Source organism: Xenopus laevis, chromosome 4L (genome assembly GCF_017654675.1).
Source record: "Xenopus laevis strain J_2021 chromosome 4L, Xenopus_laevis_v10.1, whole genome shotgun sequence".
Taxonomy (NCBI): Eukaryota; Metazoa; Chordata; class Amphibia; order Anura; family Pipidae; genus Xenopus; species Xenopus laevis.
Genome location: NC_054377.1, coordinates 89,015,927 through 89,043,849, shown reverse-complemented (window position 1 = coordinate 89,043,849; position 27,923 = coordinate 89,015,927). Strand labels below are relative to the sequence as shown.

The 27,923-nt window shown below is 39.1% G+C and overlaps 1 protein-coding gene across 1 annotated transcript; it reads left to right on the top strand.

The window, feature by feature from the left end:
* The first annotated feature begins 96 nt into the window (after positions 1-96).
* stil.L (STIL, centriolar assembly protein L homeolog) lies at positions 97-26,594 on the top strand. Its single transcript, NM_001091352.1, is given in 17 exon segments — positions 97-266; positions 2,496-2,581; positions 4,311-4,418; positions 6,604-6,716; positions 7,433-7,620; positions 8,640-8,887; positions 10,081-10,164; positions 11,890-11,976; positions 12,710-12,857; positions 12,950-13,059; positions 16,093-16,207; positions 18,010-18,990; positions 19,208-19,349; positions 19,625-19,838; positions 23,188-23,359; positions 23,437-23,672; positions 25,182-26,594. Coding segments are annotated over 16 exon segments (3,846 nt in total). The 5' UTR covers positions 97-266; positions 2,496-2,498; the 3' UTR covers positions 25,999-26,594.
* The last annotated feature ends 1,329 nt before the right edge of the window (positions 26,595-27,923 follow it).

The window sequence follows — 27,923 nt, the reverse complement described above, 5'->3', positions numbered from 1 at the left end:
TCTGATTGGCTTGGGGCATTTCCTTTGGAGCGGGCTCTGCAGCTGTCCTGGCGCCATATTGACTCCTCCCGCTGTTGCTTGTTTGGAATTTTATGTAGTGTATCGAGTAACTGTCATTGTATTTACCGACGGTCCCTCCTTTGGGATCTACCGCCACTCCAGCCGCTCTTACCTGCTTCTGTGCGGGCCGGTTGGTGAGGCTTTCTTTTAAACAGCAGATACTGAGCGCGCAAGTGGTAGGACCCATGCTGAACTGCAAGTAACAGGTACGTCGACCCTTTATGACACAACAGCCGGCTTTTGTATCCACAAATCCCTATATTCCGTGTATTTCCTAATATGGGGCTGCGTACCTTTTACTTGTTTATTGGGAATGTTGGAGTGAGTGCATTGAATAAAATGTTTTTGTAACTACTGGCATTTAAAGAGCCAATATACCCGGCAATAATAAATGTACACGTCTTTGCAATACACTTGTAAAAGAAATGCTTTCTTCTCAGAGAGTAGAGTTAAAGGGTTTTATATACACTGAAATAAAATCTGCCAATGGGCTTGCTCATTCATTTGGGCCTTTCTGTGCTTCTTACACTCCTGGGCCCCCCTGCATACACTCTGCTCCCTACCTAGGGTTGCCACCTTTTCTTTGAAATAAATACCGGCCTTCCTAAATATTTCTTTTTTCCCTATTAATAATTGGGGTCAACCATCATTTTTACCACCAGGTGGCAACCCTATCCCTACCCTGGGAAGGAGCTCTGAATTATGGCTGTCCACAGGAGGTGGTAGAAGTCAGTGGCTATAAAGTCATTTGTGATTGCTCTTTGAAAGAAGTTTCAGTCTGTTCATACCTATGCGTTCCTTGTTCTGACTCCTAAGGGTCAGGCCAAATGAGCAGATTTGGAGAGATTATTCGGCCCAGCGACAAATCTCTTATTCGGGGCGACAATCTCCCCAAACTGCCTTCCCTCCGCCGGCTAAAATCGCCTGGGTGAATTCACATTTAGCACTTTAATTTCTGAAGTTGCCTCACGAGGAAACAGGGGAAGGCAGTTCATGGAGATTGTTGCCCCGAAGAAGAGGAGATTTGTCGCTGTGGCAACTAATCTCCCCGAATCGGCTAGTGTGGCCAGACCCTTGCACGCCTTTATCTTCCTAAAGAATATCAGTGATGGGTTGGTTCCCTCACCAAATTCACTAGCACACAGGGCAAATGCAGTAGGCAGATCCCTAAAAAATGTTTGTTTCATGAGCCAGAGAACAGAAAGTGATGAACAAATACTGCTTTCAAATACATTTACAAATAGATTTAGGCTAGTTCCACAGTGGGCATATATAAACCTGCTGCATTAATTGGGTGATTTCAGTCCCTACATGGGCAGTAGCCTCCTCTTCCTTTTGCATTTGGCGTGTCTTTGCTAAAATATGCCAAAATGCATCAGCCAGGGTTCTTTTCTCAGTACAGCACTGCACCATCGTACTCCTTCAGGTTGTCCATCACAGGAAGTTCCCATGCACTGTACGATGACCAATATGTTGCCTTTAAATTATTTATATATAAATTGTGTTTTGCACAAGGAGTGTTATGTGGAACTGCTTAAAGGACGCTTGTTTTTTACAAAGTTTGGATCATCCATTAGCTTCAAATAAACTGTTAAGTGAAATGTCCTCTTTCATGAGAAGTTTTCGTTCTATGGAAATCTATAAAAATATTTGAACCTTGGTTATCTCCCTGAGTAAATTCTTAGACTATGGCACATATGCAAACAGACAGGAGTGAACAAGGTCCACTTGTCACTGAGCTTTTCTGGCCAAAATCCCTGGCATGCGCATTGAAGGATGGATCTTATTCCTGTCACTATGCATATGAAGTGATCACATTTTCTTTGCCAGTATTTTACACAGGAAGAGACCCCCTCTGTCAAAAGTTTATTTTTATGCTGAAATTTTCTTATCTGTTATGGAAACAAGTGTCATGAAGCTTAATTTCATTAAAATAACTGCCCCCATTGCTACAAAGCTGCTTATGAAACTTTATTTGGGCTTCTTGATCAAATACTCAGTTTGTATCCGAAAAGAGGAGCAAAAAATAATGTATAAATGCTTAAACTGTTTTATTGGTTTGTGTTTTTAGATTTATAATGTAAAAATCAGGCAGTATGTTGCCTAGTGACTGTTTTAAAACAAGTATAATGCACTATTCAGTTTGTTCTTGGCTGAGCCGACATGCATACGGTTTCTCATAAGTCGTGTGAAAGATTTGTTCCGCCTATGATGAATTCCGGGAGTTCTTAAATATTAAAGGCGTTCTAACTAGCTGTTGTGTACTTTGCTTGATCTGTTTGCAGCACAGTGTCTCAGAAAATCAGCGGAAAAATCAGAAGATCAGGGGAAATTTAAAAAAAAAAAAGAGCATCCACGAGAAGAATATAGTGGGGGGGGGGGTTGAGACGAAAGAGTGATGTTATCTTTAAATCGTTTCTAAATCTTGTTTTAAGGCGATGAGCACGTCCATAAATTTGAAGAACACACAGTTCTATAAGGAAGTAAGGGGGGTTTCTATGGAAAACCAAAGAAATCTAAGGTAAGATTTAATGTGCATACCATAGGCTCTTAATGAATATGGAAGGCTGTTCAGTAACTGTTACATATTGTATATACCTTACTCGGCTTCATCCAAAATATTAGCAACTATCTATTTCCTGTCTACTGTTGCATATTTGGTACATGCTAGGCCAGTGGGCCACAACCTTTTTTGGCCCAGGGACAGGTGTAAAGCCCAAATTATTTGTAAGGATTGGGGGGGCTGTCAACTGAACACGCAGCATAAATTTTGCGTGTGGCATCAAATTTTGGGCTCACCAGCGTCACATTTGCGTGCCCGCATCAAAGGCACATGCCACATCAAATCTGGGCTCGGCGGCCCAGTTCAGGTATGTCCACGGCCCGACAGTTAGGGACCCCTGTGCTAGGCAATGGGGGAAAGATTTTAATGAGAATTGTTGAATAGTGCTGCTTCCTTAGGCACATTTTATAGCTGTGTCAACTGTTAGAGGCACATTTATCAAGGGTCGAATTTCAAATTCATGTGAGTTTTTTTTTTTTTTTTTTTAAAGTCCCATGAACTCGAAATTCGACCAATCGAAATTTATAAATTACATTTTTTTTTTAACTTAGATGAATAGAATCGACCCGAACATTTGAGTCAAATTCGATTTGAATTTAAAATAAACCAGCAATGCGTCAGGTTTTAGTTGGCGAATAGTTTCTACTAGAGTCTCTCAAAATGTGGTGCTGCACCCTCTGACCTAGTTTGAGTAGCTTGTGCAGAATATCTTAAAGCACTATATTGTGTTTGAGTATAGAGATGGTGTTCCTTTATTCCAGTCATAGACAATTAGTATCTTATGCATTGTAGTACATACACAGTCAAAAAATAGTAGCCGCTCTGTTCCACACTAATCTCGAGTGCTCAGCCACCAGTGCTCCTGCTGTACATATAGCAATTCAGAATGGATTTGGCGGCACTCCGATTTAAAATAAGAGAACATTTATTGCAACAATTGGTGGATGCACATAGTCTAAAGGCTGTAGAAGTTCCTTATATGTGAACCTATACAAGAGGTGAAGAGGACCCTTCCCAAAAGATCTTACAATCTACAAATAATAAAGATGTTGGCCTATAGAAGAGTTACAGGTAACAAAAGTTGGACATCCCCCTTTGAACCTAGCCAAAGTTCTACCAAACTGATAGGATTTTGCAAAAATAGAAAAACACTTTATCATGTAGCGATGTTTGAATTGTATTTTATAAATGATTAACGTGCACCACAGCCTTACAGGTGACAAATGCCTAATCACTTCCTTTCTCATTTGCATACATTTAAGTCTGTCACATCAGTGCTATGCAAAAGAAGCTCCCGTATGTGCAGTAGTTCTTAATTGCCTGTTGATCCCTGCACTGTACTGAGACCAGGATTAGGTAACCGGTTCATTTTAAGGTTTTGTCCAAGATTAATAAAAGCTGTGTCATGTCCACATCCAGCCCCTTATGAAGTGCCTATTGTATCATTAATATTCCAAATCCAGCTTGTATGTTGCTTTTGCAGTGCAGCTTGTAAGTGAACGTCTTTTCATAATAGATGGCTTGAGGCAACCTTTAATGCTAAGTGTGCCCTTTAAATCTGTGTATGATAATAGAAATTATATCTTATCTTATTATCGAGAAGTAAATTGGCATTACATGTTAAAAGATGCTTCAGATATAACTGGTTGAATAATTTACTTAATATTTGTTTCCCCCCTATTTCTAGGAGTATGTCAAACCGTATGTTATCTGTAAATTTCCCTCCATCCAAATGTGCATTGTGGGACCCAGCTCCCATGGGGGATCCTTTTGGCTTGCATTTCAGCTATTACAGGTACTTATAGTATCATGTTTCCTATACAATCCAAGTTTAGTAAAAAGGCCTCATTGCACTTGCTTTTAGCTGCAGAATTCTGTAGTTGTACATCAATCTGTGTATGTATATAGTGTGTGAGAAAAGCATAAACAAGATTTGGTGAAATAAACAGTGTATTAAAGGAACAGTAACACCAAAAATGTAAGTGTTTTAAAGTAATTAAAATATAATGAACCGTTAAATGCACTGGTGCAACTGGTGTGTTTGCATTAGAAACACTTCTAGTTTATATAAACAAGCTGCTGTGTAGCCATGGGAGCAGCAATTCAAAGCATAGGTTACGTAGCAGATACCAGATGCACTATGTAGAATCCTAGTGTATTCTATTACTGAGCTTATCTGCTAAGTAGCCTGTGCCTTTTCTACTTTTTAATTTAAATGGCTGCCCCCATAGCTGCACGATAGCCTATTTACATGACTATAGTTGTCTTATAACTTTTACCAATGCATCGTAACAATACATTATATTTTAATTACTTTAAAATGTTTGTTTTATTTTTTGTTGTTAATGTTCCTTTAAGGTACAACCAATGCATCCCAGAACTTTGTTTTTATGCACAAATGTATAAAAAAAAGTTCACAAGGGAGGTGCAAATGGTGGAGCAATCCTAAAAATGTTTTATGGGGGGGGGGGGGGGTTGCACCTGAGATTGCCCACTCTGTTTAGAATTCTACTTAACTTTATAACTCGATCTCAGAATCGTGCTTGTTCTCCAAACATTTAAACCTTGTGGGAATTTATCCAATTGGGTAATCCAGTTGATTGAACTGGCCAAATCCAGTCCAATCACAGATTTGTTCTGAATCTATGTATTTTAATTAATTCCAATCATTATGGATGGATGGAAAAAGCTTGTTCATTCACTCCAATGTGAATGTGACTTTAAGCTCTGAACCATGGCCAGTTTTACATTTATTTCTCTAATAAAACTTAACTGAAAGTGGTAATGGAACCAGTCTCAATTGTCGTGACAACTGAACACTCTCGTGTCTGCATTTTTATAAAGAAAGATTCCTTGTTTGGATCTAGCAAGCAAATTTATTTTGAGCAAAGTATCTTTGTGAAACTAACGTAATGTAAAATGATGAGCCAGCAGCTCCAGAAGTCTTTTTATTTATTTATTTATTTATTTATGTTATTTGAAAATCAAATAGAAGTGGATCTGGGGTTTTCTGCATAACTGATCTTTCCGTGATTTGGATCTTCATACCTTAAGTCTACTAGAAAATCTGTAAACATTAAATAAACCCAATAGGCTGGTTTTGCTTCCCATAAGGTTTCATTAAATCTTGGTTTGGATCAAGTAAAATCTACTGTTTTATTAGTACAGAGAAAAAGGAAATAATTTTAATAAACTTGGATTATTGTATAAAATGGAGTTTATGGGAGACAGGCAATCTAATTCGCAGCTTTCCGGATAACTGATCCCATACCTGTAATCATCATAGAGCTTGTGTAAATTCAGATCCATGTATACCATATGGTTAAATACAACTTAATGGTGTCTATAGGAGGCATGCACATTACGGGCCGATTCACTAAGGGTCGAATATCGAGGGTTAATTAACCCTCGATATTTGACTAGGAATTAAAATCCTTCGAATATCGAAGTCGAAGGATTTAGCGCAGATAGTTCGAACGATCGAAGGATAATTCCTTAGATTCGATGGATTTTAATCCAACGATCGAAGGAATATTCTTCGATAAAAAAAAGTTAGCCAAGCCTATGGGGACCTTCCCCATAGGCTAACATTGACTTCGGTAGCTTTTAGATGGCGAACTAGGGGGTCGAAGTTTTTTTTAAAGAGACAGTACTTCGACTATCGAATGGTCGAATAGTCAAACGATTTTTACTTCGAATCCTTCGATTCGTAGTCGAAGTAGCCCCAAAAAAAACTTCGAAATTCAAGGTTTTTTACCTTCGAATCCTTCACTCGAAGTTAGTGAATCGGCCCCTACGCAATGCTACATGTTTTATAGCTATATATTTAAAAAAAAAATTGGTGAGATTTACATGCAAATCATTATATCAAAACATCTGTATGAGGTTAACCAACCAACCCTTTAATGATATTTCCTAATTTGAAAAGAAAAAAAAAAGCTCATTATATTATAAATACATTTGTTGTTCTTTGCCCCTAGAAATCCCAGATTGCTTGTTTCGGAAAAGGCTTTGCGTCTTTCTTCTCGTCATGCCAAGACCGGGAGAAAGCCTTTTTCCTGTTTCTTGCTGGGAACTTTTTCAGTAGATGAAGGTTAGTATGTGCGTTTTCCTGCCAATCTTTTATCCTATTTTGATGTGGGTGTTTTTATACTAATTTTACATATCCCTCTACATTTGCAGTAATTCAGCCTTGTTGATAACATCTACATGTATTATGTAGTATCTTTTTTTTTTACGTAAGAACGAGTCTTGCAACATAACTTTTTGTTGTGATAATATGAACTGAAATACTTTGTTTATATTTCAGTTTTGCACTTTGTCTGGATTTATAAAATGTAAAACTTTGTGATCTACTGAAATACAGCATACAGTTTAAGGGGCAGATTTATTAAAAGTTGAAAAGTAAATTAGTATTAGAATTTTCGTTTGTTTTTTTTCTTCTTTTTTTTTTTGCCTTCAAAATTTACAAATTCGAATATTAATCCCCCAATTCAAATGTAAATTTGTATGTGAGATTTATGGAAATGGTTCTAATTCGAATATTCGCCACTTGAAACCTGAGTGCAAAGGTCAGTTGAACCATTTGAATATGTCAATTGCCTTCCTGACATTCGAGTTTTTTTGGAGGGAAAACTCTATTCAAATTTTCAGGTTGGGACTATTCGATCGAATATTAGACGTTCAAATTTTTTCTTAAATAACCTGCCATTCGAGTTATGAATATATTAAAATTATTAAAGTGAAAAGAAAATTCGAAATTTGACCTTGGATAAATCTGTCCATAAATGTGGTTATTCTCTATTTCAGATGAGGAAGGTGTAACATTAACGGTTGATCGCTTTGACCCGGGCCGAGAGAAAACAGGCAGTGGCAGCAGTAAAGTCCCAACTGCACAGCTTCCTGGAGACTTTATAATCCCTTGCACTATCAGTATAGGAAAAGGCTCGAACAATGTTATTGTACATACCCCTGAAGATTTGACATCCTCTTTTATGGTTTGTTTTGATTTGTTGCTTCAGTTTTGTTTTGATGTTGCTTTTTCATTTCCATGCAACTTATATTTGGTCTTATCTGTAATTCTTTACATTTGACCTACCTTGGTTCCTAGCGTTCTCTAAGATAAAATTTACTAGTTATCCAGGCATTTTATTTCATGACTTAAAAGAAGGCCTCGTTATATAATCTCCGGTAGGGCTTTGCTTTTCACTACTGTACCAACTACACATTTTGTTGACGGCACTTTAAAGTGTTTGTCAACTCCACTCACATCAGTTTATCTGCAGTTAATGGAACTGAATACCCTATACCTCTATTTATAATACTGCCCCTTCATACACACAGCCATTAATATCTGTCCGTTTGGCGATGTTACTAAACAAGTCAATCTTTGTCCAATTTGGACCCCTATGTGTAGGACCAAACCAGGCTGATCCAATTGTTTTGGCCCACAGGCCAAGTATATTAAAACAGAATCCTATGCAGACCCATCAGGAAGGGATTGCAGCAACTCTGCGATGCTCTACTATTGCAATAGTATTTTCAAACCCGCCTGATCCCTATTGGGAAGGTCCCCATGCACATACAGAGAAGCTGCCAACTCCGCTGTAGGGCTTATACTCACAGGCGTTTTGCTCTGCATTACGTTTTTCTGCGTGGGGGTGGGGCGTACTGGTGAAACCCAGCCTATCCTTTCTACCAGTCCTGTACATGCATGCATGCATACTGGCACCCTTTTCGCCCACGCAAGCTGTATTAGATTGTCTCATAAGTGTTACTGTTTTTCAGATTTTTTTTTTTTTCATACTTCATATATTATATATATATGAATTACTTTATTTTTATTTTATTGGGGATACAACTTCACTTTTTTCTGTTATCATCTTTTTCATTCAAGGCTTAGATGCTGTTGTTGTTTGAAAATGTCAAGTAGGTCGACAGAACTGAATATGAGTTGTTGGACTTAAATTATATTGTTTTGTAGACAGAAAATACATACTTGTATTTTTGTTTTAAGAGTCTACAGAGCCATCTTCACGGCAAAGAAGCCTTGGATCTCGCTAAATTGCTCGCCATGAGAGCTCATATCACTTACACCGAGAACATGGACAATCTTCACTTTGATCTTCACTGGGCGGCTGTTACTGTTGCAAATACATTTGAAAGTACTCCCATAAAGCCTGTGCCAATTATACCCACAGCCTTAGCCAGGAATCTGGGCAGTCATAATAATATTGCACATCTTCAAGGAACACACAAAAGCGGGTAAGCTCCTTCTGTTTTAAGTGTGCTTTAATGTAGTACCAAAATAATGCTAGTTTTGTTTCGACTTTTAGAATGCATATTTTTTTAATACATTTTGCAATGTTCTTTTGAAATGAATTTTTATTTCCATTTTCTCGGTTATTGCTTTATACATTTAAAGTATGGTAAGTGGTAGAGTAATTGAAAATAATGTCTACTGCTATCAAACTTATAATATAGTATAGAAGTCTACAAACTTCTTACTTTCTCCTAGTACTTTTATGCAGATGCTCAGAGCTTGCCGTTTTAATACAGTATAAAGAATATGTAAAATAATATTGGGGCATTTTATGTTCAAGGCCTTGACGAAGTTGAACAAAATAAGGAGTTTTGGTTACTACTTACAGCTGTATCTAGTATAGGTCAATCTAAAAACAACTGGACTTGCTGAGTTATCAATGAAGACGTTTCACTACTCATCCGAGCAGGTTCTTCAGTTCAACTGACTGGTGTGGGAATTTTTTGGCATATAAACTCTTCCACTAATCCAATCACAATGGCACATTGTAACTCTTCCAAAAACGTCTTCATTGATTACTCAGCAAGTCCAGTTGTTTTTAGATTGACCAATACTAGATATACCATGACCTGGATGAATGAAAATCTTCATAGTCATACTTACAGCTGTACAATCAAATGTCTCGTACATTGGACACACTGGTCATTATTTAGAGGGACTCTCTTCCATGAAATGTTTCTTTCCCAAAAATTAAACAATGGACTTGTAAATAACACCTGCTTTGTCTAACCCACTCACAATGTATCCAGTAGTAACTAATGTTACACTTAAATTTGAACTTAGATTTGGTAACTTATGGCATGTGAAAAACCAGCAAGAAAAGTTCTCTCTCATAGAATTAGAGCTAAAAACCAAAATGTTGCACAATTCTAATCAAAATGTAGGCCATTATACAAGGCTGGAATTGCAGTTAATCTGTAAGCCTGCTTTCTGTTAACATTTTATCTGAAAGGACATAATTAAAGCATGTATAACAAATAGCACACCCATCATTATCAATAGTGGAAATCGCCCGTTTTGTAAGTCCTTTCATTCTAATTAAATGTGCACCTTTCAACTTTATTTACTTTCGTCATTTTAAAATCAAATAAGTTTGTTCAGTAAATGTACTAAATGTATTTATGTATGCCTCTAGGTATCTGACAATGGACCAGACACGGAAGCTGTTGCTTGTACTGGAATCTGATCCAAAGGTTTATATGTTGCCGCTTGTGGGAATGTAAGTCCGAACTGTGTTCCTTTTTCTCTGACCAGTAGTGCACTCACTCCTGTGAACATTAACACAACTAAAACCTCTTTATTACAAGACAAGCACATTGCTATCTGCCAATGCACAGAAATTCCAAAATGAGCTAAAATCTTAATTTCAAACTGAGGTCTTCTAAATGGAGTCTGCCACTGGAATATCAGCTGTCTGCGCCACACTAAAATATTGTATTTTAAGTGGCTGGTATTGTGCCAAATAGAACACAGGTCAGAGGGTAGCTGGTTCAGTGGGGGGCACTGAAGGGCAAAAGTGACTTGAAGGGACCGGGTTCTCACGGACGCAGGGTCAGCAAAACCTGGGTTAGAGAACGTTACAGCTTGCTGTTTGTAAAAATATATATATCTTGCCTCTACAGGATGAGATCAAGGGTGGCGTTCTAAATTCTTGTATTGATGGGTATGCATTCCGCTAAATATACCAATGTTTTCATAGAACTTTAGGAATAGCCTCACTGTTTGTATGAAATTGGGCGACAAAAGAAATACAATTAGATTGTCTCTCTTTATCCTGGGGATATCTGACCCCGGGTAAAGTACACTATTCTTAATGTTAGGATTCTATTGCCTCTTTTTTAACTTTGTTTATTTTGTCTGAAGTATTCTGTGCAATGCTATTGACTGACCTAGTGGGGGAGGATCTCAAAGGTGTTATAGCCAAACAGTGAATTTATTTTAGTATATTCTGTTAAATATTAAAGGAAAACTATACGCCCCAAACAATGTAGGTCTTTATTAAAAGATACTGAGTAAAACAACTCATGTCTAAAACCCTGCTTCATGTAAATGAACCATTATCATACTAATATACTTTTTTAGTAGTATGTGCCATTGGGTAATCATAAATAGAAAATTGCCATTTTAAAAAATAAGGGCCGCCCCCTGAGATCGTACGATTCACTGTGCACACATACAAACCACATGTAAGGTCACATGAGCCAATTAACAGACAGAGTTCTGCCTTTTGCTTCCTCACTTCTTCCTGTTACAGTTAGTGTTGTAGTATTTCTAGTCAGGTGATCTCTGAGGCAGCACAGATAGAGTCACGAAATGGTGGTTCAAGGCAAGAGATGTAAAAGGGCAATATTTATGTAAATATATATTCCAGTTTGGTAAGATTCTTTAATATGTCATTCAATTTGATATAAACTATAATCTGTTGCTTAAGTATTCATTTTGGGGGTATAGTTTTCCTTTAATGTTGCTTATACTTCAATTACTATGGGTATAGCAATATAACAGTTGAGTCCTATTGTTTACATACACATTTGCTGAAGATGTTCAAACATAGTATTTTTTTTTAACTTCACTATTATGTTGCCGTACTTTCCTTAAAGCTAGCCATTAACAGTGTGCAGCTTATTGGCCGTGTGTGGGGCCCTCAGACAGGTTTCCCAAATCGATATCTGGCATGGGTAAAAATCCTGTCCGGTCGTAGACCACATCTGTCCGTTGATGCAGTCCTGCGATCCGACAGCCTGTATTGCTTTAATTATGATGCGATTGTTGGGCCCTCAGGGGGAAAGATCCACTCGTTTGGTGAAATCGACAAACGAGCGGATCTCTGTGTGTGTGTGTGGCCAACTTAAATCAGAAAATATATCTACTTTTTCTCTGAGGTGAATTCAAATTAATCACTCAGAGCGGGATTTATTTTGTAATATTTTTTTATTTTTTACAGATGGCTAAGTGGTATAACTCATATTCACAGCCCCCAGGTATGGGCTGCCTGCTTGAGATATATATTCAGTTCTTCAATACATGAAAGGTGAGTTGTTTAAAGCCAGTTTGTTTAATTATATGTCACCGTATGTTTAACTGTTATTCACAGCACAGATATTTCATAGCTAAACCTTTGTCTTTTATTTTGCTGACACACTGTTATTGCCTACTTAAAGGGGTGGTTCACCTTTTAAGGTAACTTTTATTATGTTATAGAATGGCCTATTCTAAGAAACTTTTTTTTTTTTTTTTTTAATTGGTTTTCATTATTTATTTTTTTTATAGTTAGTCTTCTGACTCTGCAGCTCTACAACCACTTTACCAATGGTTACAGCAGTGATTTGGGGATTATCTATTGCCCATTGTGGCTTGGTGTAAAATCCTCAACATCCATTTTTAGTATATTTTGGCTTTTCTTTCAGCATTTTATAAGTTATGCAAAATTTGTGGGCATCATACCATAAATACAGGCTACTTCAGAGTGAAGGAATAAACAATCATTTATTTTTCAACTCAAAAGGGCTTTTCCAGCAGTCGTTAAGTCTAAATCACCTTCTGCTTACTTCCTTAAAACACTCCTTGGATGCCCAGCCCACACCTTTAGCTGGTTAACCCTGTGGTGACTCTTAAAGGGATGGCTCAAAACCTAAATAATGGGGATATATATCTGCCATCTAAGATGTATCCCCTCCGACTTGTAGATGCTATTGCAGACTTGTACAGCGGACTTGGTAAATGAATGAGTATCACTAAATAACGGATATTGTCTTTATTAACAGGGTGCTCTCAGAGTCTGGGAGTTTCCTTATCATTCTCTATTCGCTTACACACAAGGAGCCAGAGTTTTATGAATGTAGTCCTTGTGTAAAGCATGACCCACTGGGCTTTCAGTTGCTGACCTGCCAAGATACATTACATCTTTTCAAAGTAAGTTGCATTTTCTTTATTGGACATTATTCTTATATAGAGTATGGCATTACAAATGTGTTTTCAAATATCAAATTTAAACTTCATTCCAGAATGCTGAAGTTTCAAAAAATCCACTCCTTCGGTTTGAACTTTCCAGTGAATGTCAGGAATTGGAGGCTGACTTGTTTAATGAAACCTGCAAGAACAAGTCCACCACTGTGTAAGTTTTCAACAAAATACTCCTTTCTTTTTAATAATTATGACTGAACACTGAGAAACAAGGTTCTAATATTCTAGTGTTTATTTGGATATAAATATTTACCATGTAACAAGACTTGACAGCACAAGATTTTATGGAATGCTACTTTACCTTGTCCTTTAGAATAGCACTACCACAGTAAATAATATAGAACTCTTTCAGTTGATTAAAACGAGTTGCTATATTGAAAAGCTGTTTTGTGTGTGTTTGTCGGGGGGGGGGGGGTAAGGTTTATCCGTTATTTGAAATCATAACTAATAGTACAATTCTTCTAGCCTGAAAAAAAAAATTGTCTAGTCAATGTTAAAATAGTTAGTCGTTACAACAAGCCACAACAGCAATTAATTAACGCATCTCCAAATAATGACATTGCAATATTATTAGTTGAAATGGTTCTAAACTAAACAGATAAAATATCTCTAAGAAAATGCCTGTTCTACCTGTTGGTGTTTCTTATGAGCAATCAATGGGTTTCTCAACCGTGAAAATTACATCACTCCACTCTCTAAATTCACCACTAGAGGGATTTTGTTAAAGGAACCTTCTGGGAAGTGTTCATCTTTGAATGAAAGATAACTGTAATTTAGTCTATAACTGCTAATTATTGTACATTCCCTTCAATTTGCTAAAAAAAATATGCAAGTGGCAAAACTCCATCTGTCATTTCACTTTTAAACATGGTTATATGATTTTTTGCAGTGCCTTTCATGCTATACTTTCATATAACCTGTTATGAGTTCATATAATTATCAGCATGATACTGTATGTTGAATGAGTGCAATGCAATTTTGTTGCACAGGAGAATTTTTTTTTTTAAATTTTTTTTTAAATTTTTTTGTTTTGTATTTTAATTTGTCTGGTGATTTGTTCTGTCTGCTTTTGCTTCGATTTAATACCTCTCTCGCAGACTTCTATTTATATTTCTCTGTAATGAAATGGTATTACCAATAGAACAAGGAAACAGTCTGAAAAATAAAGACTTGCTTCAAGTCTGAAGTCTTTTAAGCAATAAATTGTACTATTTGATTTCTTACATTAAAAGAATTAAATTGTTCAGTATAAAAATAAAAACTGGGTATATAGGCTGTACAAAATAAAAAATGTTGGTTAGCCAAAAATGTAATGTATAAAGGCTGGAGTGACTGGATGTGTAAAAATAGCCAGAACACTACTTCCTGCTTTGCAGCTCTCTTGGTTTCCACGGATTGGTTACCAGGCAGTAACCGATCAAACAGTTGAGGGGGGCACATAGGTCATAACTGTTTTTGAATCTGAGCTGCTCAATATACTCGAGTATAAGCCGAGGTACCTAATTTTACCTACAAAAACTGGGAAAACTTATTGACTCTAGTATAAGCCTAGACACAACTACAGCCCTGTCTCCCAGCAGCGCACATTCTGCCAAAGCGACCCCCCCAGCGATCAACCGGACTTCTTTGCAAAGTTGATGGTGACAGAGAATTGCCAAACGGATTACTGTGTGTATTGTCCCACTGTCATGTGCAGAGGGTGCTGTTTGATATTGCAGTCACTGTTAATCTTTCATATAACCAACAGAGGGTGCACTGTTATTCTTCCATATAACCAACAGAGGGCACTGTGTGATATTGCAGTCACTGTTATTCTTTCATATAACCAACAGAGGGCGCTGTGTGATATTGCAGTCACTGTTATTCTTTCATATAACCAACAGAGGGCGCACTGTTATTCTTTCATATAACCAACAGAGGGCATTGTGGGATATTGCAGTCTCTCCCCAAGTGTACTGTTGGTATAGGAATGATTAAAAGTGACTGCAATCTCAGCTACTCGGGTCGGGTACCGCTGACCCGAGTATAAGCCGAGGTAGACTTTTTCAGCACATTTTGGATGCTGAAAAACTCGGCTTATACTCGGGTATATACGGTACTGAGAAAAGGCACACTGGCACACAAGATGTGAAAACCTTGCAAAAATTTATTACGCAAGTGCAATGTTTCGGGACAAGCCCCTTTGTCAAGCAAGCTTGACAAAGGGGCTTGGCCCGAAACATTGCACTTCCGGTAATAAAATTTCGCAAATTTTGCATTCACATCTTGTGTGCCTTTTCTCAGTATCTGATTTGAGGTTGCTGGTTACCTCTATCACTGAGCACCAAGTGGATTTGGATATATCTGCACAGACAGGTGTGCGGGAGCAATCACCAATTTGTACTGATCAATTTCAACTCACTGAACAGTTATGTCCCATGTGGCTCCATTATATTAGAGACATTTTTTATTTTGCACAGCCTATCTTATTTACCCAGTTTTTACAATGAGCTATTCCTTTAAGGGGCAGATTGATTATGGCTTAAGTAGTTTTCCACAAAAAAAATGAGTTTTCAAGGTCAAAAATAAATTTGTGGGGTTAAAAGGAGGAACCAGAAGATGGCGCCGGAGTACATGACAGGGATACTTTTTCCACTGAGTTACTAAGGAGGGAGAAAGCAGTGAGGGGGGCCAATGGACGGAAGGGGATGTGGATTGAGTGTCAAGGTCATGTAGGAGTCAATGGCAGAGGTCCCTTGAACCATTTGAAGATGTTAAAAGCCTGCATTATGTTAAGTTTGTGTTTTTCGTGGGTTTGATCAATTTAAGTTTTCAGGGTTTTTTTTTTTTTTTTTCTTAAATTAGAAACAAATCGAGTTGTGAGTTCATTCGAGGTTTTAAAAAGCTTGCATAGCTCCAAAATTCAAGCTTTGATAACCCCCCCCCCCCCCCCAAGGTATTAAAATGTAACAATTTAGAGAGTTTCTAAACATATTTTCTTAGCTGTAACTGAGACCAGAAAATAAAATGGATTATTTTTAAACTAACTTTTACTAAACAAATATTTGTGGAGCACAATTTGAAAACCAAACACAAATTTTGTGAAGGTGAACTACCTGTTTAATTCTTGTATACCTTTATTAACATTCAGCATAAAATAATGCATACCTAGCTCTTTTGTTCATTTTTATTTATTTTCATTTAGTTTTAAACAAAGTCCACTTCCTAATAAACTGTCAACAAGCGACCATGATTCTGGAGTGGAAGAGGAAGATTTTTCCCCAAGACCATCTCCTCGGCCCCATCCTTCAGTCCAACAGGTAACTTTAATTAAGAAACTAGCCTTTTTCTCTGTAATTAAAAAAAAACAAAAAACAGTACCAGTAAAAGGCAAAATAAATCATTTGTACAATGATTAGAAAGGGTCAGCACTTTCTTAAAGGAACAATTCAGTTTAAACTAACTATTAGAAACATTTTTTTATTTTGCACCCAGTTTTTATACTGAACAATTCCAATGCATTTTTTCCCCCTAATGCATAAATCAGGGGTGTCCAAACTACGGCCCGCGGGCCAACTGCGGCCCGCGACTCATTTTTAATTGGGCCGCAGCATTTCACACCACCCCCCTCCCCAGTCGGTGCAGTGGAAGTGGCCATCGGTGAAGAGGAAGTCTGCTGCAGTGCCAGAGAGGGAGCCGGAAGAGGAGCAGAACGTCGCAGCAGGTCACACGCGCACCTGCTGCACTTGAGAATACTGCTGCCGACTGGGATTCGACCTCCTCCCCATTCCCACTGCAGCAGCCAGCCTCCGTGAGTTTTTAAAGCTCTCCGTTCTCTCTCCATTACACACTAAACTTCTGTCACTCCCCCTCCCTCTCAGAAACTAAAGGTGGACTCCTTGATTGTGACTTACTTCCCTGCTGCCTCACATTCATTTCTATGTGATCACTGAGACACGTGAGAAGTGTTGAAAATGTGCTGCTGCAGCTTGATCCTGCTTATCTAACAAGTGTCTCAGTGATCACATAGAAATGAATGTGCAGCAGCAGGAAAGTAAGTCACAGTCAAGGAGTCCAGTCCACCTTTAGTTTCTGAGAGGGAGGGGGGGAGCTGGCAGCTCCAGAAGGAGAGGAGCTTGTGTGTAACGGAGACTAGAGTTGTAAAACTATTGGGGGGGGGGGGGGGTTTGAGTCAGGGGATAGAAAGGGTTTTTTAGTAGTGTAGCTTTTTTTTCATGCCTGGTTTCTGAGAGGGAGGGGGAGTTACAGAAGGTGAGTGTGTAATGGAGAGAGAATGAACAGTTGAATAAAAAATTACAAGATTACAGAGAGTGGGTGGGGGCTGGCTATCAGGCCTGGACTGGGAGTCAAAATAGGCCCTGCCATTCCACGTACACAGAGGCCCAAACATCCCCCTACCAGCCCAAATAGCCCCCTACCAGCCCACTATTTGGTAACTTTCTATGGAACCATATAGCAGCCCCTCTGGTATTTGCAGAACCCATAGACTGCCAGTCCGGGCCTGCTGGCTAAGGGGAAAGAAGGAGATCAGTGCAGTAGGACAGTCTGATTTTAACATGTCTATGGCAGGAAAATGCAAAGGAGACTTATGTTTAGGCTGTGCACACAGCGCTGCTCTGGGCATTTTGTTGCCTAGGCAATTAACACTGTGGTAGACCACAAAACATAATTGATCCCTATTGATGTAGCTTCAAAACAAGTCTGTTTGTGTATTAATTAGCCTCCCTGACAATAATGCAGAGGGAAACCTATCTCACACTTTCAGTCGAGGAACAACACAGCAGAAAACAGATTACTGGACTGGGTGTGTATTTATATACCTTGTGATAAAGCATTGATCTTGGGTACAAATGGACTGCAGTAGCTGCCAGCACAAGCAAAATACGATTGTAATTTCCTATGATAACATGATGAAGCCGGGACTTATACCCAGTGTTTTGAGGCATATTAATCAAAGGGTAAAGAACTAGGTCTCTACAGTAATACAAAGCCTACTGAAATATCTGGTTTATGGTTAGTTGACCGTTATAGTGACATGTTTATTTGGGCTGTTTTTGTCGCCTGTCTAAGATCCAGTCTCATAATGCAATCTCCTATGCAGGTATCCAGAATTCATCCATCTGTTCCTGAACTTTCTTTGGTCTTCAGCAGTTTCTTTGACCCCAAATCTGCTTCACACAACCCAGAAAACAGGACTAGAAACAACTCTCCATTTTCCTCAACTCCACAAAATGTAAATAATATGTTTGCTGGTGCACCCAAACCCAACAAAGAACCACAACCCTGTGATAATCAGGCTAGCGGTTTACTCCCAAGACCTGCTCCTTCTCTGAACACAAATTCAACAGCAATGAAACCTTCCAAAGTTAAATCTTCCCCAGCTGATTATCAGCCCCCTCACCTACAGTCATCTAACCAGATCAGGAGAAACTCCACATCTACCTCTTCTGCCTTTTCAACCCCAAGGAGTGGATGCTCCCCAGACTCTACAGTACATCAGGTTAAAGGATCATGTGAACAAGAACAAAACATAAATGGAAGTGCACAGCCACAAGGGACAACTCCATTAATGAGGTCTGGATCCTATTCCCGGCAGGTTTCATCAAATTTTCCCAACCATAATGTCACTTTTCCACTCCATTCAAGGCATGTGGCAGAAGTGGCAAAACCATCTCCTAATCTGGCACCCTTTCATCAAACTAATGTTTGCACCAGTTGCCATAGTCCTGTATCTTGCCATTCAAAAAACTGTTGGCCTGCCATGGGACATTTAACTTACCATACTATGGAAAATCCACCTGAAACTTGTGAAAGTGTTATGCCTGCTTACCAAAATGTGGTTTGTCCTAGTGTCTGCTGCCCACAAACTGCAGGTAAAACAGAGTTTTGTTCTCCTGTTGACCTAGTATTACTGTCACCAGGGAGGAGAGACTCTTTGCCATTAAACCCTTGCAGTCCTCACACATGTAGACATACTCCACCTCCAGTTATCCCTACAGCTACTGGAATGCTTGGCCTTTCTACAGAAGCTTATCGGCTCTTTGCGGAACAGGACAAACAGCTGAAACTGCTCCAGGCTCAGGTTTGCTTCAATTCTAAGCCTAAACCTAACTTTTCATGGGTTTTTTTTTTGGTTTTTTTTTTTAACCTGTCTCTGTGCTATTAAAAAGCTATACCTCCTTTTGAATAGTAGTTTTTTTTTTCATGCTAGTTTGTGTCATGCAGTTTGTTTTTGTTTTGTTTTTTTTTTTTGGTACTATGTATAAAAGCATTTCCTATGGATCTTATGTCCTTGACAGATTCAGCGTTTGCTGGAAGCTCAAGCAGCCGAGTCTGAACCTTCTAAGACAACCATCCCTAATAACTCCAAGCAGAAGCAAGTTGAATCTGTTTCCACTGAGCAAGAAATAAAAACAAGTGTTAGCATTGCTGTCAGTACAGGTATTTTGCTCTGACTGTACAGATACAAGTGTAATGTGCTTTAAATGAATGCTGATGAAATTGAATTTCTTCTTTCAGTGACATTTTTTTCCCTAGAATACATTGACCAGCAGGTGGCAGTATTCAGTAAATTAGTCTTTCTCTTCAACTATTGCAAGTTAATTCATTTATGTAATTACATTTGGGGGCTTAATATGTTTTACTTTTTAAATCTCCAAATGCCTTTTTCTATGGTCTGTTCGCTAAAGTTGATTAGAAAATGCTTTCTTCTAAAGGTGCAAGTTTATTTTGGAACCCTCCTTGTCCAGAGAAAGAAGAGTCCATGGATAAACAAGATGATTCTGCTTTCTGTAATGAGTTTAGTGTTAATGTGAACACTGAAGATACAAGTCACGCCACTATCACTTCCTCCATTAGGGCAGTGGACATACACAGTTTTTCAGAAAGCACTCAGCTGACTGACCGTGGAAATTGCACGGCTTCCTTACAGTAAGTGACATTAAAATCTGTGCTTTATGTGTAAACTCACTAGATTGAAAGACATCTGTAATCTGAAGCTTTAAAGTATTTTCCCACTTGCTTTTTAGTCTTGCCTGCAAACAGAAATGTACAGTTTGACTCATCTTAAGCGTAAACTGTCATACAGACCTAAAAAGATCAAAAGGCTTTATCCAAGTGAAGCCGAGCAAGAGATTAGTAGGAAATTCGTTTTTTATCCCTTAGTTTGTACCTCAAATGTGCTGCAGGTTTATGTTTGCCTCATTTGGCTTAAAGGAACAGTTGTGTGAAAATAAAAACTTGATAAATAGCCTGTCCAAAATAAAGAATGTTTCTATGGTTAGCCAAAAATGTAATGTATAAAGGCTGGAGTGACTGGATGTCTAAAATAACAGAACAGAACTTCCTACTTTTCAGCTCTCTTAACGCTGAGTTAGTAGAGACTTGAAGTGAGGCCACATGGGACATAACTGTTCAGTGAGTTTTCAGTTGATCCTCAGCATTCAGCTCAGATTCAAAAGCAACAGATATGACCCATGTGCCCCCCTCAAGTCACTGATTGAAACCAAGAGAGCTGAAAAGCAGGAAGTAGTGTTCTGGCTATTATGTTAGGCATCCATTCACTCCAGCCTTTATACATTACATTTTTGCCTTACTATATTAGAAACATTTTATTTTGGGACAGGCTATCTAATTATCTGGTTTTTATAATGAACAATTAAGAGAAGAGAGCCTGACTGTGTTTGGCTATTCCGCTGCAATCGGAGCAGTTGGCCCTGGGCTCCCTGTGACTTTGCCCTCCATTTGCTTGGCAACATTACAGTGATCCTAAGGTTTGGCCCAAGGGTGCCCAGACTTTTACACTGGGATCTACTCTTAACGCCTGGCACCCATCAGGAGTTTGCAACAGTAGTAAATTCATGGATCTGCACACACACTATTCTCTGCAGTCAGGGACGTGGCCCCTCTTTTTTTGTTTACCACTAACAAGATCAAAGTTTCGGGGTGGGGGAGGGGTTTAACCTCCCTTCATTATAACACATTAATATGAAAGTTTGAACACACTCCCTTCCCCTCCATGCTTGCTGCTCTTGGCTTTCCCTGCTCTCAGCCCTCCCTCCCTTCTTCTCCGTGCCTGCAGCCCACCCTCTCACCTTTCCTTTGTGCTGCTCTTGTCTCCCTACCTTCACTCCGTGCTGTGCCTCCCTGCCTTCCCTCCGTGCTGTGCTTCTCTCCCTTTCCTTCGAGCTGTTCGTGTCCCCTTCTCCTTCCTCCATGTCTTCTCTGCTCTTCAGCCAAGCCAGAACACCCACCCTCCCTCTCTCACTGCTGATGCCAGGCCCCAGATTGCGGTCTACCACGAACATTACCGCAATCTATGTCCTGGGCACCCCTGGTTTGGCCAATTGGATCACATTGTGAGTAGGATAGTGTGTGATTGCTGTAATTTTTGCTATTTGAAGTTTTTAGTCACACAAGCTAAAGCTGGCTTTACATGGGCTGACAAAAGCTGCCAACAGTCGGCAGCTTATTGACGTGTGTGGGGCCCTCCGATTTATTTCCCCCTATCGATATCTGGCCGATAGTCAGCCAGATATCGATCGGGCAGGGTTAAAAATCCCGTCAGATTGCTGGCCGCATCTGTTCGTTGATGTGGTTCCACGATCTTACTGCCCGTATTGGCTGCATTATGATCTGATCCTTGGGCCCATAATTGGATCAGCCCGATATTGCCACCTCTGTGTATGGCCACCTTAAAGGAGAAGGAAAGGTTAAAACTAAGTAAGCCTTATCAGAAAGGTCCACCTCAATATACCAGTAAATCCTCAAATTAATGCTGCTCGGAGTCCCCGTCAAAAGAAACACTGCATTTCTTTCCTTCTATTGTGTACACATGAGCTTCTATATCAGACTTCCTGCCTTCAGCTTAAACCTCATTGCCCTGGGCAAGAGCATGCGCAGTTTGTGCCTCTTTCCCTCCCACCTCCCTTCTCTACTGTAATCTGAGCCTAGAGCAGGGATAGACTCAGGCAGGAAGTGATGTCATACCATGTTAATACTGCAGCTCCTATCCTAAACAAACAGAGAGTTTCTAGAGCCTTTTACTCAGGTATGGTAAAACATTCTACAGAATAAATATAACATTCTAGCTTGCACTATTGCAGCTAATCTATTGGCAATAAAATGCCTCTGTAGCTTTCCTTCTCCTTTAAGAGACTGTTTAGTTTGGCAGCTGTAATCTGGTTGGATCATGAGTACAGTAAAATCTGTGGATGGCCCCATATCAATTTGGTCTTTAAATGATTTGTTTTCAAATAAGTGTCCGTTCCTTAGAAGGTGATTCACTGCTTTAAACAGTCTGACTCATTCTTTCAATATGTGTTCAGTACCAGCCCTGAAGCAGCAGTAACTATTAAAGGGGGGAACTTTTACGTATAGAGAAAGAAAATGTAATTATAAACAACTTTCTAGTATACATTAATTTTATTTTCTGATGAACATCAAACCTTTTTTATCTGTATTACTGTTGACATCCTGTGCACTCCTCTCTCTGACTCCTGAAGCAATGTCACAGAAACCAGCTAATTAACAGATCTGCAGGAGAACCGACTTTTGTGCGAAGTTATCAGCACCAAATAACAAAAGGATAAACCCTGTTTTTTAACTGCAACTACATCTACAAACGTTATAGCCACTGATAATATTTCATGTATATTTGAATGCTGCTTAGAATAACAATCTTTCATTATATTAAAAAAAAAAAAAAAAAATCCGTTTTTGGTGGGAGGACTTCTTTGATTTAATTGTTAATCCCTGATGCAAATCTAGCAAGAAAGATAATTTATATTGTATCTGAAAAGTTCAGTAATGTCCTACTATAACAGGCTCTGTCTTTGTTTTATATAATTCCTATAAATACATTGTCATTCATTAAAACTCCTGTACACAAATAATGGTTACTGCTAACTATGTGTTGCTTATAACTATATGTGTATAATTAAGTAATGAAATGTGTTGTTGTTTTGTTTTCTTCTTTGTAATTTATGTTCTTTACATTTCTTGAGCGGGGAGCCCCCTCCTTTTCTTAATCTCCTTGTTCAGTTAGAATCCTTATCTGCCACAAACTGTTAAAGGGTGTGTAAGAATGTGTATGCTACTTTCGAAAAAGGGAGAAGCATCAAAAATAACTTGTGTGTGTGTGTGTGTGTATATATAAAATATATGTAGTCCACTTGTGTAGAGTAACCTTTGTTTTGCTCGAAATGTATTGTAAAATGTTTTCCCCTTTTTTAGTAGTCCTGTAGAATCCATGATTTAATATTTCATGTTGTGTTCTCAGTGTTTCCCATGAAAGGGATGATGCCAGTTACCCATTACCTGATGTACAACAGGACATTAACAATTCTAAAAGCCTTTCAAATCAAACTGATCACACGGAGAGCCCAAACACAGCAGAGATTGACAGTGGAGTATCTGCTGTTCGTCCAGAGAAGTTTTATCAGGATTTACTGGTAAGCAAATAGCAACTAGTCCTGCAGGTCATTATAACTAGAACAAAGTGACATTTTATTATTTTCTTTCATTCTAGACTCAGGTAAACAATCTATTGAAGACCTCATCAACTGAGGATGAGATGACCAGTACAAAAATTGATTCAGGCCATATAATAGAGAAGACAGAGTCTTTGCCTTGTAACCCTACTGAAAATAATGACAAAAATGTGCTAAAGGCAACTCTGAAACAGCTGAAGAGTCTGGGAGTAAATATCGATATGAATACATCTGCGCTGCAGGCAACTAAGGCTGACACTGCAGACAGTGCAAGGTAATTTTGTGCGGAGGCGTATGTGAGCTGCCACTAGGGTTGCCACCTTTTCCGGAAAAAAATACCGGCCTTCCTATATATTTAACTTTTTTCCCTATTAATAACATTGGGATCAACCATAATTTTTACCGGCAAGGCCAGTAAAATACCGGCCAGATGCAACCCTAGCTACCACCCATTTTGCTTTATTTTTGTCTTGCTATAGTCTTGTACATAGTACATGTGTTGTTTTTTTTTGACCTTCCAAGTAGGGATGCACTGAATCCAGAATTCAGCCCTTTTCATCCGCTTCTGCCTAGTTGAACCGAATCCTAATTTGAATATGCAAATTAGCGGTGGGAGGAAAATCACATGACTTTTTGTCAAAAAACAAGGAAGTAACGTTTTCCCCTTCCCACCCCTAATTTACATATGCAAATTAGGGTTTGGTTCGGTATTCGGACGAAACTTTCACAAAGGATTTGGGGGTTCGGTCGAATCCAAAATAATGGATTCGGTGCATCCCTAATTCCAAGTAGTCATTATTAAATGGAAAATGTGTAAACAATATATGTTTCTGTCAATTTAAGAGTATTGATTTCTGAAACCAAACACTCCTTAACTATATTAAAAAATAAATAAATAAATCTGGTTCTACCTAATGTAGTATATGGGTATGGTCGCACTGGAAATTTGGGGAGATTTAGTCGCCGGGCCACTCTAATCGCCTCTTCTTTGGGGCGACTAATCTCCCCCAAACTGCTTCCCCCTGTCTCTTTGCCTTGCTAGAATGAAAAATCACCTGCGGCATGGCACTCGCGGAGCTTCGTTTTCCAAAGTTGCCTCGAGAGGAGACTTCGGGGCAACTTCGGAAAGAAGCGCAGCGAGTGCCATGCCGCAGGTGATTTCTCATCAGCAGTTTGGGGAGATTAGTCGCCCCCAAAGAAGAGGCGACTAAATCTATTCTTTTGTGACTTTTTTTTTTTTTAACGTCTTCTAGTTTTTCTTCGTAAAACATGTGGTTACAGAGACACTGCTATATTCCAGGAGATTTGTCATCTAAATTTACTGACATCTGCCATATCTTTGGCAGTTGAAAATACAAACCATGTTAGAACTATCTCCTTGGCTGTTCACAATATCCTCTGTAGTATAGGCAATCTGTTATAGCTAATAACCAAGAAGAATTGCTATGGTAACATGGCTAATAGAGCAAATGCCAACTTGTAGCTTTCTATGGCATGCCTGCATGTGATGGGAACACAGTTAGTTTGAACCAATAAACCGTTGGGATCAAACTTTTCCTTTCTACCATATAACGCCTCTTGACCTTTTGGAAGATGATTGGTTGAAGTAGGCTACCTGACTTTATAGTAGGTATATCTAACCAGAAACGGCTGTTAAGAGCTTGATTAGTAATCAAAAGGCTGTGTTTTCATGTAATTTGTAGCTGCCACTTCATGTCTTCTGTTTGTACTAAATGTATGGTTTCATTTTTATTGCATTAACTGTCTTGTTTTCTTCCTGCAGCATACTTGCCTGTATCAATCCAGAGGCAGTTATCCCTAGACTAAACTACATGTCTTTCTCTAATATTGGCTTGAGTGGGTTTGTCCCTAATGGGGTGGACTTAAGCATGGAGGCAAATGCCATTGCCTTGAAGTATCTAAATGAATCCCAGCTGAACCAGCTTTCCCTGAGCCATGCAAATAAGAACAAGCAAAGTGATTCTATATCTTACAACAGTCTCTTACCTGGAACTACTGAGAAAAGCATGGTTGGGCTTAGTTTGATTTCTCCAAGCAACATGTCTTTTGCGACCAAGAAATACATGAAACGATATGGCTTGATAGAAAGTAGCGACAGCAGCATGGAGGAACCCGATTTAGCCAATGCCAGTAGCTTTGCCTTGACACCGATGTCCAGTGATTCCACAAGTGAAAATAGACTGTTCTTTAATGATTCCTGTAAAGATGGCAACTTTGTTACTTGTGAGGAGCAGAAAAGGAAAAATGCTGACGTTGACTCTGCCATTGGGTGGGCTCATCATCCAGAAACAAATAAACTAAGAAATATTACAAATGAGATCTCAGGGAAGTTTATAAACGTGGCACCTCTGCAGGAGGATAGACCTTTGCATTTCCTGAAAGACTTAAAGGCCAGGACAAAATTGTCAGCAGGAAAAGCGCAATTTACTCAGCACCCAGAAAAAGAGAACACTGGGGATGTGCAGTTTTTTCATGAAAAACATGATGGCTTCTCTGGAAAAAAGAGTCTTGGTGGAACAAGTACAGTCGGTGATATTTTAGATGTTAACAGACTTAGGCAGCTTCCCAAACTGTTCTGAATGCTTTTTACTCAGTTTTTTTTATAATAATCTATCCATTCCTTCCCATGGAAGATGTGATCTAAAAGCTAAACATTTTGCAAAGCAGAACTGGTTATGTTGATGCTGTGCTGTTGTCACTGTTAAACCTGTGTCATTTTTCTACTAGATCTGGCTAAATTTAGTTTTTCTTTAAGCTCTGCTGATGTCCCTCCATTTTTATTGTGTGTCTGTAAAAGGAGGAGTATGCTCCTGTGGAATACACAATTACCCCCTTACTGCTTTAAGTTCTTAAACTGTGATAACGTGAAACATGCAGGCACAGTTCATGTACACCTTTAAATGATGCTGATTACTTTATTTATAATTCCAGTTATTTTTAATAATGTGAGATTTCTCAAGCTATCCTTTTTATTAAGAGTTTACACTTTGCACTTACTGCATGTCTTTTAATTGTGTGTGCGACTGTGTTGTAGTACTTGTATGGAATGCAGAAAACAGGTAACCTTTCTGTTTGCACATTTTAACTGATCTTGGGTGACTGCTGCATATACTGTTTTTATTGGTGTATAACTGTTATATATTTTATATTTTTAATAAAGACAAACGTATTACTAGTCGGTAGTATGTATTGAATTGCAGTAATCAGAATGCAGAACTTTTATTTGCTGTGTTCCAGACGGAGACCAGAAAGCGCTGAAGTAAATATTGTTATGGGTGTACTTGCAGGATCTGAAATACAAAACTAACTCCCCCCCCACTGTAGCTCTTTGCTGCAACCAGTAAACCGTGTCATAAATCAAAGTGTAAATTGCCAATGTAAATCTATGTTGCCAGCAATTGGGGTTGGCACAAACCATGTCCTTGGAAAATGACATTGCTGCAGAAGTTCTGTGCATAATTGAAACCAGCACTCTCAGCATTATCCTGATGAGGACAATCCCTCGGTACAGATTAGCTTCATAAACTTTTTTAGCTACATACACTCTTTGCTGCAGAAAAGGATAATTTTACACATGTAGATGATCTCTCTCTATGGGAAGAAATGGCCTGACTCAGATGGACCATTTGTCTAGCTCTGGTATCGTTTGCCTCTGAATCTATAGTTGCATGCTTGGCAGTATTAACTCTCATACATCTGAGTGTTATATAATAGAAAATTTGGACCAAAAAAAAAACCAAGCCCCTACCCATCCAAGTTCAACTTTTGTCCAAGTTGATTCTGCATAGCTTCTAGATGATTCAGAGGAAGATGGAAAACAACCTCTACACAATCAGGCCAATCTACTTTTCATTTAGTAACCTTTTATTTCTCCCACGTCTAGGCCCTAGGGGGACAACGGGGTTGTGGGGTAAAGGGTCCCTCCCATCAGGAGGAAGGAAAATGAGAAAAGGTCAAAGCTGAAGCCCCTCCTACTCCTCCTTTATCCCCGGTTCACCCAGAAGGGCGCAAGTTTTTTCAGTGTCCTTCGAACAGGAGGTTTGGACTAGCCTCTAGGTAGGCTTCTAAGAGAACATGGTTGATGACTAGCATCAACACCAGGGGTGAGGCTGGGTCAGCTGAGCTGTTCCCTTATGTGAGCCCCCAACACAGGACCGGTCTTCAGGAAAGGACAGATCCTTACCACCCGCTGGAGAAAGACAAATGCTCTGCATCAGAGCTCCTCTCCCTTTCTCATCAAGTATGTCTTGCCTGCTAAAACACACACGGGGACAGCGTAGTAAGAGCGGTCAGCCCTAGGCCACCCACCCAGCGCGGACGCAGAGCATGTGATGTCACAGGTGTGCAGCTCTTCGCACCTCAACGTCCGTCTCGCACCCTTTTTCCCTTATCACTGACACGTTGCAGTCAGTCCCTACCAGCGTCTTCCTGGGTGCAGAGCCTCTCTCGCTCCTCCCCTAACGGTGTCATACCAACAGCACAGGCACTCTGATTCTTACAAACA